The sequence below is a fragment of the Engraulis encrasicolus genome, chromosome 18, assembly GCF_034702125.1.
Source record: "Engraulis encrasicolus isolate BLACKSEA-1 chromosome 18, IST_EnEncr_1.0, whole genome shotgun sequence".
In the NCBI taxonomy this organism is placed as follows: domain Eukaryota; kingdom Metazoa; phylum Chordata; class Actinopteri; order Clupeiformes; family Engraulidae; genus Engraulis; species Engraulis encrasicolus.
In genome coordinates, this window is record NC_085874.1 from 1,186,106 (window position 1) to 1,201,984 (window position 15,879).

At 41.7% G+C, this 15,879-nt stretch overlaps 2 protein-coding genes across 4 annotated transcripts in view; both read right to left on the reverse strand.

Annotated features, from left to right (window-relative positions):
* Positions 1-939, reverse strand: part of ncoa1 (nuclear receptor coactivator 1) — a 37,077-nt gene extending 36,138 nt beyond the window's left edge. For all 3 annotated transcript variants that reach the window (XM_063222733.1, XM_063222735.1, XM_063222732.1), the window contains exon 1: positions 722-939. The gene's annotated coding sequence lies outside the window, so the exon portion shown is untranslated. The remainder of the gene's footprint in view (positions 1-721) is intronic.
* Positions 940-4,666: 3,727 nt separating this feature from the next.
* Positions 4,667-14,732, reverse strand: LOC134468328 (sterol 26-hydroxylase, mitochondrial-like). Its single transcript, XM_063222269.1, has 9 exons — positions 14,487-14,732; positions 12,335-12,525; positions 10,793-10,992; positions 9,010-9,207; positions 8,513-8,676; positions 7,756-7,922; positions 7,135-7,216; positions 5,935-6,135; positions 4,667-5,584 (listed from the first exon to the last, which is right to left on the reverse strand). Exons 1-9 carry the CDS (start codon positions 14,703-14,705, stop codon positions 5,468-5,470), a joined length of 1,539 nt encoding a protein of 512 aa, XP_063078339.1. The 5' UTR covers positions 14,706-14,732; the 3' UTR covers positions 4,667-5,467.
* Positions 14,733-15,879: the final 1,147 nt, after the last annotated feature.

Sequence of the window (15,879 nt, forward strand, 5' to 3'; positions counted from 1 at the left end):
ATTATAGCTGTCAGTAACAGAAAAAAGTTTTGTTGACAACAATAAACCAATGTGTTGTTCAGACATGACAGACAGATGTTATGATTGTTGACATTAGTCGCTTTGTTTATGAGTATTCACACGCGCGAGGGATGACTATAACTAAGAAAAACGCAATATGTCATCACGTGCCAACGTTTTATATCTTCTTTCATGTATGGTCGCAACCTGGATGCAGCAAGCTAACTCTTACGCACATGCAAAATAAGGTTGCTCGGACCCAAACATTTGTTGCGCACTGGACTTACTAACCACTGTTGAGTTGCACGAGTGGTAAATGCTGTCAAGGACAGAATGTAAGTGTTGCACGGAGGACTAGTTGTGTGTGTACGTGTAAAATTGATTCGTTGTCAGATCTCGAAATGTCTAGCAACTTTAAGCTAGCTAGCTTGCTAAACAGCTAGCCAAGTTCTTTCTGGCTAGCAAGCCACCAAGTAGCTTTACTAACATACCTGATAAAAGGATCTGTTATTTGCATGCTTAGATGCAAAATCTGAAACGGACATTGGCCGCTGTTCCAGGTTAGTTTTATAGCTGACATGTAGGCCGTCGGTAAAATGTGACTGATCAAAAGTTTCTGGACAGAAATTATGAGACATTCTAGTAGTTGGATATGAACAACCCTGCAATTATACAGCAACACAGTTGTAGGGCTGGCTGGCTGCATGAAGACGTTCCCTACCTAGTGCTCGCCACACGTCGTCGGTTGTGTTTCCATTGGTTGGTTCTTTTGAAAAAATATATTTCAAAATAAAACCTTAACTAGCCTTCACTTGTGTATATATCGCTAATACGAGTTGCTGTGGAGCATTAATTCTGGGATCGCAGTGTGCTGCCCACCGCCATTTCCAACCATTACACAAATAAACAGAGAGCAGTGTCGTACAGGCACGTAACATGACGTCAGGAAAGCGCGTTCCCGCAAAATCGTGCATTACTGGTGAAAGTCTGAAAACTGCCACAACCAACTACAAGGTCTTCGGACTGACATTCCTGACCCAGTTTTTCCCTCTGAAAATTCTAATGGATGTTTTTTTTTTTTTTTCAAAGAGTGGAAAAAAAAATATTATTGTTGTTGTTATTATTATAACAATAATAATAACTAACGATGATGATGATGATGATGATGATGATGAACTAATTAGGCCTATTAGGCTGTATAATGTCAATATTGTAACAGCATTTAGGGAAAGGGTAACAAATTTGCCTTTGACATTGGCCATTCATTTTCAAAAAGATACTTGACGAAATCTGTGAGTGATTGCATTCCAGGTATCTGGCTAAACCATAAGTTAACCTTGTGTTAGTTAGAGGTAGGCCTACATCATGTAATAGAGGAGCAGTCCTTAGTTTCTCAACTAAATGACACATGTGGGCTGTAGACAGCCTACAAGTGTCATGTCATCGACTTCATGTTGATTAACTTAGCCAGGTTTATCACTTAACCATGTTCTTCGAATATCCACCTGAAAACTGATCCCAACAATAAATAGTGATGATCAAAGTGAAAGTCCATCAGGGAAACTCCCATCGTCATTGTGATTGTCACACAGCAGCACTCCATAACACACAGTGCTCAACATTGCACATAGGGCTGCACAAATATTCGAAAATTGTGATAAAATCGTGAAATCGGAGTAGATTTAAATCGTGATTTAATCGTGGCAATAGTGACCTACCTTTGAGAGCGTCCTTGAAGACAGAACATACTGACAGGCTGGTGTTTCTGGACAGAAATCTGTCCACCTAAGTTTCATGCTATTGCCTTTACATAATTATTACAATTCATTTTATTTTTATTCATTTATTTTTTACTCATCCGGTATATAATTCATTCTTGGTTATATTTCATAATGTTATAATTTTCAAAAAAAATCTGCAAAAAAATCAATAATCGTGATTAATAATCGTGATTACGATTTTGACCAAAATAATCGTGATTATGATTTTTTCCATAATCGTGCAGCCCTAATTGCACTCAACAAAATTGCATTTTATGCCTCACCCGTGCAAGGGGGCAGCCACAAATAGTGTGGCAGTGCAGCAGAACGGAACCATGCTCAGGGCACCTCAGTCATGGATGAGGACGGTGGAGTGCAGTGGTTTATTAGTCCCCCACCAACCTGGTGGGTCGGGACAATTAGAGGACTCTACTGTCCTACTAAGGCTAAGTGCAGTAACTACGCCAACATGGAAACTGAGAAAAGACCTTCAAAGTACTTGGTACAAATTTGACATTGCAATATCTCTAAAACGGGACACATCTAGACCATAGACTTTGTCACAAAATAAAGGAGGGGTTATGAAGACTATTTTCTGTCTAAACCCCAAAAAAATGTTACTGCACTTTGCTTTTGGGCACTCTTTCTGAAAGGGTACCAATTATTTCCATTTGAGGGTAGTTTGGCTGTTCTCTTTCATGGACTCGGTTCACCATCTCTATGGGAGACGCTCATTGGTTGTTCAACCTGACGAAGACGTCTTTTATCACTCCTGATTGGGCAAGCTGCGTTGGGGGCGGGACGCCATCTGTTTTGCGTGCAAACCTCGATTTCGATCTCTTCGGCTGACTGCTTGACCGACTGGGTTTAACTGTCCATAACAAGTGCTTTGTGTGCAACTTCGCTGGGTGCCCAATCAAGACGAAGAAGTACCGTCTCGACTGAAGAAAGTGGTTTCTACTCATAACTAAACTAGTATAACTAAACTGCTTCATTCGACGAAATTAAAGTGGTAGTTCGCTATTTTAGACATTAAGCCCTGTTTGTGTGACTTCTGGGGTGAAGTAGAGATGTTCTCATCACAATTTTGACATTTGGTGCTGAACGGAGCATTTGGGTATCCAAGACTGCAGCCCCCCCACCTTTACATTGACTCCAATGAAGCACTCAAGCAATCGATCATAAAATGGCATTAAACTTTCGTTTGCAGAGACATGAAACTCACCGAGTGGTCAGAGGTGGGCAGCGATACGTTGGCTCGAAAATCACCGCGAAATACGCTTCCAGAGAAGATATATTCATTATTGTCCGTCTTCATTGATTGTATTGGTTTGACTAGTATTACTCCGCGCGACCGGAAATGGGGGTGCGTTTGTTTACGTTACTATCTATGGTTTGTATGCAAGCTGTAGTTTTTGTAGCCAGTCCCGCTCAAAGATAGCCGTTCTACCTCGTTCCTTGATGTCTACATAAACAACACACTATCGCTACCTACTGGCTGGATGTCTACTGCTATTCAACGGCGCCTGGGGAAAAATAGGTCCGCCAAATGCTAAACAACAGTTAGAAGGCATATTTCGCTGCAATTTTCGGGTCAATTTATCGCTGTCTACCACTGACCACACGGTGAGTTCCATGTCTTCTCAAACAAAAGTTTAATGCCATTTTATAATCGATTGCTTGAGTGCTTCATTGGAGTCAATGTAAAGGTGGGGGGGCTGCAGTCTTGGATACCCAAATGCTCCGTTCAGCACCAAATGTCAAAATTGTGATGAGAACATCTCTACTTCACCCCAGAAATCACACAAACAGGGCTTAATGTCTAAAATAGCGAACTACCACTTTAAAGAACTGTGGTTGAAAAACTGTGTAACTGCTGAGTCACTGACAAGCCGCTAAGCCTGCTACGTCTTGCTAGTGTGTTTACCTTAGCATTATAGGCTGCCACACCGTCTGGCTCTATGATGGCTACTTCTGCTTCTGCTGCGAGAAGAGGAAGAAAAGGACCTCCGTGAATGCCCCAAAGGCTGTGGATTCTCTATCTCGGCCAAGGACCCACACACTGTCTGCATTGTCTGCCTCGGCTATGCCCACACCCGTGATGCCCTCACCGGCGGAGAGTGTATTGAGTGTCGAGAGCTCAGTGCTAATGCCCTGGAATGCCGTGTCTTTCCTGAGCCACACGATAGCCACACACGCCAGTGGCTGCTACGGTGAGATCGTCATGGAGACACCGGATGTACCAGAGAAAGGGCTCAGCTGGTCAGTTCCTTCCACTCGACGACGCCCCACAGCAACGCCATGGCTTACTTGGTTTCCGAGCCAGAGGAGGAGGAGGTCACCGCGGCTAGCGACAGGGGTCCCCCGCCTCTCGAGACTCGTGCAGCGCATGAGACATTCACTGCCCACGAGGGCCACTACTCTCCAACGGACCATTTCTACGAGATCTGCGAGAGGGCGGCTGTGAGGTTGGAGGTACCCTGGCCAGAACCGCAACCGCTTCGACCCAGGGCATGGCTCGACGGCAGGCCTCTCCAGCGTCCACCCATCAATTGAAAACTCTTCCTGCTGTTCCAGGAGGTGGCGGGTCACGTGTGCCTACCCCAGGTCAAGTGCAATCGGGAGTGATTGTAACACTCCCATTGAGATGGTGAACTGAGTCCATGAAAGAGAAGAATAAGTCATGTACTGTATACAGTATGTACCCAGTTCTCTGAATGAGAAGAGGGAGCCATCTCTTTGTGACACCCGTCTTGCGCCATCCAAAGAGAGCATGACTCGAAAAGAGAGGTTTGCACGCAAAACAGATGTTTTTGGCAAAGTGGGCGTCCCGCCCCCAACGCAGCTCGCCCAATCAGGAGTGATTAAAGACGGTCTTGTCAGGTCCAACAGCCAATGAGCGTCTCCCATAGAGATGGCTCCCTCATCTCATTCAGAGAACCGTGGACATATACATGCCCTATAGTTTCCCTCTCCCTCCACTAATTCTTTGGTTGGCATTGAGCTCTAACCTGTTCTCCACGCACCAGGATGACAACGTCTCAATTTCATTTAGATATGCTGTTTTGTCATTGGAGATCAACCACTGTGTCATCAGCTAATTTAACTATGCCGTTGGAGTTGTGAATTGCTCTGCAGTCATAGGTATTTTTTTCAGCCTGGATACTAGTTTGGATGGGGCAATGGTATTAAATTCAAAGCTGTAGTCAATACCATTTTATGAGCAAGCCCTCTTTGTTACTGAATACCTTACAAAATAATTACAAACCCACTTTTTACATTTTATTGTGTTGTAATAGAACAATGCAAGTCTGGAGCAATTTATGATGCGATAGGCCTATTATAGGGCCCACATTTTTTCATTTAACTTATCCTGATAGTTACACAGAGGCAACAAACAGTAAGTGGACAGAATAATGGACAACTAGAGAGGAAACATCAGTAAAAATGAGTGCAAACGGCCCTACCGCAGCTGTAACGGTAGGGCACTCGTCTGCTACGTGGCCGACCCGGATTTGATTCCAGCCCGGGTCATTTGCAGATCCTTCCCACTCTCTCTCCTTTGTCTCTCTCTCCCCACTCGCTTCCTGTCACTCCTTCACTCTCCTATCATACAAATACAGTCACAAAGACCCAAAAATATATTTTGAAAAATGAATGCAAACTAATAGGTTTCTGTCGGTAAAAAGGTAACTATTAGCAGAAGCCTATCTCCTCTCAATAAAGTGTAGGTTCAATTGCCTGTCAGTAACCAACACTGTGCGATTGAAGACTTTCAAATCGCCCACGCTTTGGTCTGGTTTAATCTTGTACAGCTTGATGATCTGGAAATGAGAAAGACAGAACAGGTCTGAATGTGGTTTTTTTTTGCATGTTATACAGTGGTCAGCCGTTATTGTATTTCTTTTAAATATTTTTTTTACACCAACAGGGTTTCCAAACCTTTTCCAACTTGGGGCCTTATTCACAAATGTTTGGGGCCCACTTCTGGCCCAATAGACTAATGAAAGTCAACTAAATACTCAAAATCAACACAGACACACACAATTTTTTTTTTTTTGATTTTTATCAAATTATTAAGACCCAGTTGGAATACCTTCAGGGCCCACAGTTTGAGAATCACTGCTTTACACTATATTGATTACATTTTTGGAATGGCCATTCGTGTTCTTACCCTCGCCAGAAGCAGGTGCATCTCAAGCTCTGCGATCCGACGGCCCACACAGCCTCTCACCCCAAATCCAAAGGGGATGGAGCCGAAGGGATTTGGCCGCAATCTCCCATCTCTTAACCAGCGCTCTGGTTTGAACCTTGATGGGTCGGGAAAAACCTTTTCATCTTGACTGATGGCGTAGTGGCACAAGGTAAACATTGTCTGTTGGGAGGATGAGACAAGAGAATATAGGCCTACAGTGAGCTGTGATGACATGTTATTTGGATAATACCCATAGGAAAAAGATAAAACCTTCATGGTTTGGTGTGAAGTTGGCACCCCATATGTTGAAAATATTAATAAAAGCATTTTGGTGCTTTTTTACAGGTGGAATAAATGGGTTCAAACCCGTAATACAAAGTATTTGCTGACCAGATGAACTCAACAAATTACTGTTCAATCATGAACAGCACATGGAGCACTTCTGAAAACACAGACACGGTGGCTGGCTACAACTGATTATCATTCTGCTTCTAAAGTACTCACATCAAGGTCACGTCCTTAAAATTAATGAAAGTGGCTCCCCCAGCTGTGATCCGGTTCCCATCGTTCAGTTCTGGGAGCCGTTCAAAAGAATCGGCTTGTTCACGCATGTCACAACACTAAAACACAGACACGGTGGCTGGCTACCTCGGGAACTGTGCCATTCTTGGTGCACACAGGTCACAAAAAATAATTAATGAACAACCAGGGGCTGCACCAGATTTAAAAAAAAATGTTTTTTGGTCTTTGACTTCCTTTTTGTGACAAGACAGTGAAGGAGTGACAGGAAGCCAGTGGGGAGAAAGAGACAGGGAAGTGTCGGCAAAGGACCCGAGCCAGAATCGAGCCTGGGTCTGTCGCGCAGCAGACGAGTGCCCTACTGTTAGTGCCACAGTAGGGCCTACACTAGCTTTTTCGAGCAGGTCCCTCAAGATGTGGTGTCCTTTTTATAATGTGGTGGCAATTGCCTAACATCAATGGTGCATGTAGAGTAGACCATAAAATGACAACATGCTGACGAACTCTAATTGCTATTAAAAACAAATTGATCACGATTAAGAAATTAATTGATCTAATCGCAATTAATGTGGTTAATTGCATATGTTTTTTTTTTTACATATAGTTGAAATTATATTACTAAACAAAAGAGTTAGCTGAGCTGTGCTCAGGATTGTAAACCTTCTTGGGAAAGTGATGTCCCCCAACTGTCACGCTTCCCTCTGATATGAGGCGGGCGTTGATCGGAACTACTGGATACATCCTACACACACACACACACACACACACACACACACACACACACACACACACACACACAATTTCCAATAAGTTATGAAAACATTACTTATTATCTACATCATCCAATTTTAAATAATTGGTTACTTTCAGGTATTCATAAATGAAACACATTATGGCTATTACACGTACAAACACAATTCCCAAATCACCTGTACAGACACAATGTCATGTCACTACAAGTGATTTGGGAATGACAATAACATTATTTACACTTTACACATTCTGCAGTCTTCAACAGTTAAGTTGAATGAATCACACAATTCATCACAGTTGATGAATGTGCTGAGGAAGGAGGACAGAAAGAAAGAAAGAAATCAGGGAAGAAAGAAAAGGATAGAATAAGATATGAATGAAGGATATGAGTAGGATATAACTAGTGAATAGAAGTTAATAATACTATAATAACTAGTTAATAGAAGTTTCAAGGAGAGATTTGAGAACACCTAACTAGCGAAAGAGGGATTCTTTTCACATATAGTTTTAACTGTCATTGTAGGCTACCTGAGTGCCTCCTTGATGACAGCCTTCAGGTACCGCATGTTAGTAACATCTTGGGCAACAGGAATCTTTCCGCTTTCAAGACTGTGGTTCACTTCTTGATACAAAGTGTCTTGAATTTTGGGTTCTCGGGACAGTTGATACAGGGTCCACATCAAGGTGTTGGAAATCTGGCGAGGATAGAAAATAATTATTACTATACTTATTACTATACTTTTTATTACTTTATTTGAGGTATGACTGTGAGAGAGAGGCAGGAAACAAATGGGGAGAGACGGATGGGGAAGGATCGATAAAGGACCTCGGTCCGGAATCGAACCCGGGGCGCTGGCATAAAGGTATGGCATCTTCGCTCATTCAGCCACCGCGTCCTCAGTACATAATAGCCTAATTGATATACACAATGGATGCTGAATACTGTGTCATTTGACTCATAACTTACTTCGTCATTTGACTCATAACTTACCGTGTCTGGCCTACCAAACTGGTGGGATGCTGCACTGTTACACCAGGGGCCCGGGTTCGATTCCGGCCCGAGGTCATTTCCCAAACCTCCACTGTCTCTCTCTCCCACTCATTTTCTGTCCCACCCTTCACTATACATCTATTTTACAGATATTTGTATGGGCTTTTTGCCTTTAATGCAGATAGGATAGTGAAGATCGAGAGGAAGTGAGTGTACGTGGCACCATAGTGCCCCCGTACTATCTTAATAAAGGCGAAAATATATTTTAAATAAATCAATATATGAATAACTTACAGTGTCTACTCCTGCCAACAGGAGCTCAGCAACAGTTCCATACACCTCCTTGATGGACACATCCGTGTTTGAGAGTAAAAAGCTCAGGTAGTCGCCCTCCACTTCCTGACCTCTGTCAACATGCTTCTGAATGCCTGCCATCTTCATGTCGATAAATTTACTAGCTAGAGAAAACATCTCTTTCATTCTCTTTCTCATTCCATTCTCTTTAATTATTGGTATTAAAATGATATATATCATGTAATTACATATATACTTTTCTTGCGTCTGACGGAGTTGATAGATATGAAGTTGTGAAGATAAACATTCAAAAATGACATACAATACATATATTTATTTTGTAAAAATGTAGTTTTACCTGGCTAAAAACTACACATCTTTATCTACATTAATATATAATCATAATAAATAGCTTATATGGTGCATCTTCAAAAACATATTTTCAAAACGTGTTTTGTCCCATCTCTCTAGAGGCCCTGTCTGATTAATTAGCTCACCAAAGGTAAAGATGCCCTCCCATCCAGCTGTGTACCTTCCCCAGAAAGGGAGAACACTTCGGCTCCATTTGGGTGTCAGAACCACCGGCATGCTGTTGGAGAACATCATGGCAATCGAGTTCACAAAGTCCTGTGTCTCCATCGGGATCTCTTTCTCCAAACACCCAATCCGAGTTTCAAACAGAATAGCTGAGATGCCTAAATCCATGAAAAAGAAGAAATGATTCATGAAGTCGCAAAGTACTTCACAGTTTGCTCAAGTACACAAAGTATGCAGACATACTGTATATCCACGGCACTAGTTGGATCAAGTTTGTGGTGGGTTCTTGTTAGGTTTATAGTGCTTTTCAGTAACAACACAGTCTATCTACCTCATTAGGTACAATTGAGTAAATTGTGTAACAGTAATATCATGCGCTGGTGTTGTACTTACACCATGAATTTACTTCTACTTTTGACAACTGTGATTGTCAACAATCTGTTAATAAATTAAATGATCTGCAGTATAGGGGTGGGCGGTAACCGCGGTATAATATCGTGTGCGGTATTTTTTCATCAATGATAGAGATTTTGTCTCATACCGTCTACCGCAATAGAACATTGCGTCCTGTAGATGTAGTTCTAGATATAGATATAGTTATAGATTAAAAGCAGGGCTTTGAACCGTTATTTTTTTCCAAACGTTCCGTTCCGAACAGAAACGGAATTATAACGTTTCCGGTTATGAGTTCCACCAATAAATTGACGTTCCCGAACCGGTTAGAACAAAAAAATATTGTTCCCGGAACGGTTAATTTCGATCCTGTCAGCTGATTATTCTCCATAGGTCTAACTGACGTTAATTAACCAAGAAAGACGGAAATGCAAATGAGTCAGCCTACATTCCGAACTGTTTATTCAAGTGGATGAAAAGAATATCCTAGAATTTTGTCATTCAGGGACGACCTAAGCGGAGAAGCGGAGAATAAACCTCAATGATGAAAATGCGCGCTCCACTCTGACTTGGGTCACGGGGAGCACTATGATGGACATTGTGACCTTGTGCATATTTGAAGCGGCCATGGATGCCCAATAACGTTGAACATTCTCGGTGCACTTTACACACACATTTCTGCAATGTCTTACAATGATGCAATGGAAACTCTGTCCTTTTGTTTGACAGTCGTTTCTCTTATTTAAGATGTGTAGTGGAGACTTTGTAATCCACAGCTCTCTCTCCATTCAGTCAGAGAATATCTGATGTCACACAGGGCGTGAACCTCAGTCGTCATGGTAACGTGCGCAGAAAAATAATTACTTTTTTTTGTTGTTTGAGGAACGGTATTAACCGGTATTAACCGGTTACCATTATTTTGAAATAAGTGTTCCCGTTCCAGAACATAAAAAATAATAACGTTTCCGGTTTCGTTTCTGTTCCCTGTAAAATACAAAAAGTTCCTGGTTTTCGTTTTCGTTCCTTGAACCGGTTCAAAGCCCTGATTAAAAGTTTAAAAATATGTTTTCAAATGATTTGAATGACAAGAATTCCCACATAGAAGATAAAACAATGTCTGACCAGTGATTTCCAAAAAATAAAATGCAAAAAAATGGTGTTTTGGTCATTTTGCCACAAAACGCTTAATTTTAACATTTTATACACAAATGTACAATACCGTGATATATACCGTGATATATACCGTGGCTACAATTATACCGGGGGTATACATTTTTGGCCATATCGCCCACCNCCTACTGCAGTATAGAAATTATGGTAAATTACCCCCAAATCTAATGAATGAATTACCTTCAAGAGCAAAATTGTACAGTTCTTTGGAAACATCAGTAACCAGATCCCCAGTTGGACTGGTCTTGCGAACGTGCTCTATTCTCCTCATAAAATCTGTGATGACCTCGTTGATAACGTGTTCATACTGCATGCAGTCTTTGGGGTGGAGCATCCGCTTGTTGAGTGCACTTCTTAGTGTGTACCACTTATTGCCCTGTCTTGAGAACATTAAAAGAAGAAGAAGAATACAAAGATCTGCCAATGTCCAATTTGTCCAAAACGGCGGAGGGTGGGGGTGCTGCTAGGCACCATTGTGCTAAAGGCTTTGGAACCCCTGTCCCATAGCATTTGCCCATGTTGACCCAGGTGCCGGCCTGGTCATTTCCAGTGCTGCCAGATGAGACTGATGATTTACAGTAAAAAAAATGCTCAAAACCAACCAAGAAGCACTAAATTCCATCCAATTCAAGCTAAATTCTATTGATTTTCATGGCCATATATTAACAGAAAAAAACATGTTCAAATGCCCAGCTTTTACCTGTAGACAACCATACCCCAACAATCTTCATTTTCCTATCAATATATCATAAAAATATATATTTTTTAAAGTTCGCTCTTCAATGTGTGAACTGAAGACTGAAGTACCTTGAAAAGTTGCACCTGCTGAAAAAGAAACCTTTGAGGTGTGCGGGCTCTCAAAAACACTTTGTCAAAAAAACCCTATCAATACATCAACCTGGTCTCACGGAATTCTGTGAAATCTGCATGGCCCTTTGGAACACAAAATCTGTAGCAGTTTGCCTAAATTCAGTGATCAGGTCACAGAAGTACTTCCTATGTTCCTACTGTACTGTGCGACCCAGTGTAGCACAAAATTAAAGTACCCTTTGAGGGTGCTGTGGAGCAGCGAGCTAAGCCCCCACATATGGGCTTGCATGGCCATGGCGAACAGGGTTTGAATTCAGCCTAGGTCCTTTGCCAGTCCTGTCCTAACTCTCTTCCAATCTCTTCCTGTCATACTCTTGTCTGTCCTTCATCGCACACAATAGACCCTTTTACTGTTTGTAAACAGATATGACGTAATTTGGCTGTGTGCACGTTTGAGCAGAATGGACCATGCACCATTCACTTGGACTACAGAAACTAGCCAAGTGTTTTTTTCCGAAATAAGAAAACAGATGGTTATGATAACTTCAGATATGCAGTGGGCAGCACAGACAAGGGCATTCTGTCAGTCCAGTCAGAAACACAATTCGCCATGGACCCCCTAGCACCCCGTCGGCCCCCACTGCAGTAGGCCACACATGTTATTTTTTTATTCTGTATTTTTAGTTTTTGAAATGTCTGTGTGCATGTAACGTATTTGGCACCTTTCTATTTCCTTCTGGGGATCAATAAAGTCTCTCATCCTACTGGCACTGGGCCACCTATGCCGGCGACTTGGGTTTGAGTTCTGCCTGGATCATTTGCCATTCCTTCCCCGATTCTCCAGTCCTATCAATAATAAAGCATCAAAAAGCCCTGAAAATATATAGAAATCAATAAAGTTTCCCTACTTACTCTGTGAAGGGGCCATAGCCAAAGCCCCTGGCATCTCGGTACTCTGTCCACAGCTCCATGTCCCCACGGGAGGGGAACTTGTCGTCCTGGCGGAGCAGCTCCTCTACCAACTCTGCACTGCTCAGGGCCACTGAGGAGATGCTACCGGCACACTTCCTGTACATTGGCCCATACAGCCGTTTCTCATACACCTACCAAAAGTGTATACAATACAAAACAATATGTATTTATTATAATTTACATAGCATAATATCACAACTAAGAAGTTAGTTTAAAATACACCCACATACAGTAATTCCTGTACATCTGCCCATACAGGCGTACATACAAGTATACAGGCCCATACACCTGCCGTAAGTAAAGTCAATTTGTTTCTTTCATAGCACATCGTCGCTGTCCAGCAGAAACCATCTTCCTCCATGACTGAGGTATCCTGATGCATGGTACCGTCCCGCTGCACTGCTCCCTTGCACGGGTGAGGCATAAATGCAATTGAGTTGTGTGCTGTGTCAAAATGACAATGGGATTATCCCAGGTGAACTAGTCAGCACACAAGTTTACAGGAACTAGAGCCTTCTACAGCTCTGTTCTAGAATGATAGAACCTTTCCTATGAGAAAAAAAGGGCCTCACCAGCAGCATCCACACAAAGCATCAATGTTAATCTTTTGATGTTATAGATCAGGGGTAGGGAACCTATGTCTCGAGGGCCGTTTGCGGCCCTTCAGGCCGTTTTATCCGGCCTCCGAAATAATTTTGATGTTATGCAGCTTCACATGAAATATGACATATTTTGTAAAGGAATCTTAGAAAATACATTTACAATACAATTAAGTTATATTCAGGGGACCTAGAGAAGGGGTCTGTTTTAAAGGTGGCTGCCTACAATATAGGCCTTAAGTGCTGAGGGGAAATCCTGGTTTGTGTTCATAGTACGACCCTCTGAGGACTTTTACGGCCCTCAGCTGAATTTGAAGTGGCCCCTCGAATGGAAAAGGTTCCCCACCCCTGTTATACATGCTGTATTTCTGCGTAGAATTAAACCGTGGTATGTATCTCATTTTTAAATGTTTTATTTTTTTTAATCTGATCTCATCTTAAGCTTGCTGTGAATTCAGTAAAGCAATTTATTGCACTAATGCAGTGCAATGAAGTGTGCAGATTTTTTCCATTTTCGATTAAACCCTAGACTTCACAACAGATGAGCATTGACCCTTGACAACATCAGAGTTGTATAGAGTAGAAGTACTGTTAAAAATTACAACAATTACAAAAGTAGTAGGATGTTACATAGCGGCAACTATATAATGTCATACTCCTGGTTCTGTAATCATCCGTAAGAGTAGACTTCTACTTTATACAACTGTGGACTACTTCAGATACCAGATGATGATCTCCAAAATTCCGTGCTCCTGGACACGGATGTTAAGGACACGAAATTCGTGTCCAGGAGCACGGATTTTGCCAAAATTCCGTGCTCCTGGACACGGAATTGTTTTCCGTGATGGACACATGGAAGTGCTTTCTATATTCACAGCACTGTGTCATTAGAACACAGTGCTGTGTGCACTCTATCATTAGAAAATACATACCAAATGCTAATCCTAAACAAAATAATGCTATGGCAATTTAAGTTGTGCCCTGACCAAAACATTGCCTAACCTTAACCTGTCATTAAAGACATATTTTTGAGAAATACCTTTTCCAGTTGGTTGATAAGCTATCAAATATAATGAATGAAAGAATACTAGCTGTGCCCCAGACCAAAACAAACCCTAACCCTAACTTGTCAGCAGGCCTAATAAATATTTTTTTGAGAAAAAATATTTGAAATGAGAAAAATCCTGAGAAAACACAAGACTGTGGAAACATGGAGCTGTGGGAGTATAGAGAGAGCCCTTCTGTGTGTCCATCATGGAAAACAATTCCGTGTCCAGGAGCACGGAATTTTGGCAAAATCCGTGCTCCTGGACACGGATTTCGTGTCCTTAACATTCGTGTCCAGCAGCACGGAATTCTGGAGATCATGTTGCAGCCAAGCACAAATAAAGTTGTAAATAGCATTTTATTTCCTCTCGTTTTTTTCTCCCTTAAATGAAAATCAAAATGATCACATCACACTCGAGGGAAAAAAATGCCTCGGCCTTACCTACCTGTAGCTCATGCAAACGGTGAAAGTAGCCTTTGAAAATCATCCTGTACACAGTCTTCCATGTAGGTGCACAAGGAAGATCTGCTGCTTTGAGTTTGAAATCGCTCTGTGCAGTTGCCACGTTACATCCTACATTTGTGCTGCAGTGAGCAATTGTTGTTACCACTTGCTTCAGGCATATCCGACCTCTTGTCTTCACCATGTTGATGTACACGGCCATGATAACAGCTCAGAGAGAGTAACTGAATAAAGTCACCAAACCGCTTCTCTATGAAATGTGAGTTTCTGAATAAGATGAGCAGACATGCACCACATGAATTTCACAACACAACAGAGATGGGAAATAGTAACACCTCTTCTTAAGAAAGACTTTCATTTGCAGTTTGACCACAAACTTTCTTAATTTTAGAGTGAGGACATATCCCCTCAGAAAGACTGAGAAGGAAATTGAGTGCAAAAAATGTCCCAAAATGACATGACAACATTCACTGGCCCTTCAGTGACAGACAGCCATGCATTTTTCTCCGTTAATGCTGTATAGGCCACATATGTGCCTTTCAGAATGTGCTAGATAGCTTCTGATGTATTAAGAAATATAAAAATAGACAAGACTTCCCAGCTGTCCAGTGAAGGGCACTGTATGTCAGGTTCATTTTGTGTCATTGATTATTAAGTGGGCTTGCAGAGCTAGTCCCGCTTCTACAAACCCCAACTCCGGTGAAGTTGGGACGTTTGGTAAACTGTGAATAAAATCAAAATGCTATCATTTTCAAAACATTCAATCCATTCATTAGATGGAGAATAGTGAAAAGACAACATACGTTTTAAAACCAAGAAAAAACATTGTTTTGGGGGACATATGTACTCATTTCTAATTTGATAACTGCAACACGTCTCAAATAAGTTGGGACGGGGATCAGTGAAGTGTAACAAACATCCAAATAAGATTAAACAACAAAGAAGAGCATTTCAAAATGAATTGTACTGAAGGACAATATGAGTGTCCAGGTATAAGACCACCACAGAGAGGCTGAGTCACTCAGAATTAAAGATGCAGAGTGAATAATTACCATAGTTATTACATTTACGGGGGCAGTAATGCATTGGTTAAGTTGTTCTCACTCATCTGTTCTCACTCAGAGTTATAACTTACAGTGCTGAATGATATAAATGGGTTTTAAACAGCATGAACAGACACTCATGCTCTATATTTTGAAGGGACATCTTCAATTACTGCCACATAGTAAGGACAAATGGCATTCTCTACTATGTTTTAACAGTTTAACTCCATCATAAGGACCAGCAGGTGATAAAATGGCGGGCTTTTGGTCAAGACCTGTCACACTGTAAGCACTAGGCCTACAGAAAGGTGGTGAAATCTGTCTAAGATAGGA

Excerpts from the sequence above, each read along its gene's own strand:
- LOC134468328 (XM_063222269.1), bottom strand. The coding sequence starts at position 14,705 with ATGGCCGTGTACATCAACATGGTGAAGACAAGAGGTCGGATATGCCTG. Across the intron at positions 12,526-14,486 it reads ACCGTTTGCATGAGCTACAG|GTGTATGAGAAACGGCTGTA; the intron begins GTAGGTAAGGCC and ends CACTTTTGGTAG. Across the intron at positions 9,208-10,792 it reads GTACAATTTTGCTCTTGAAG|GCATCTCAGCTATTCTGTTT; the intron begins GTAATTCATTCA and ends TCATGGATTTAG.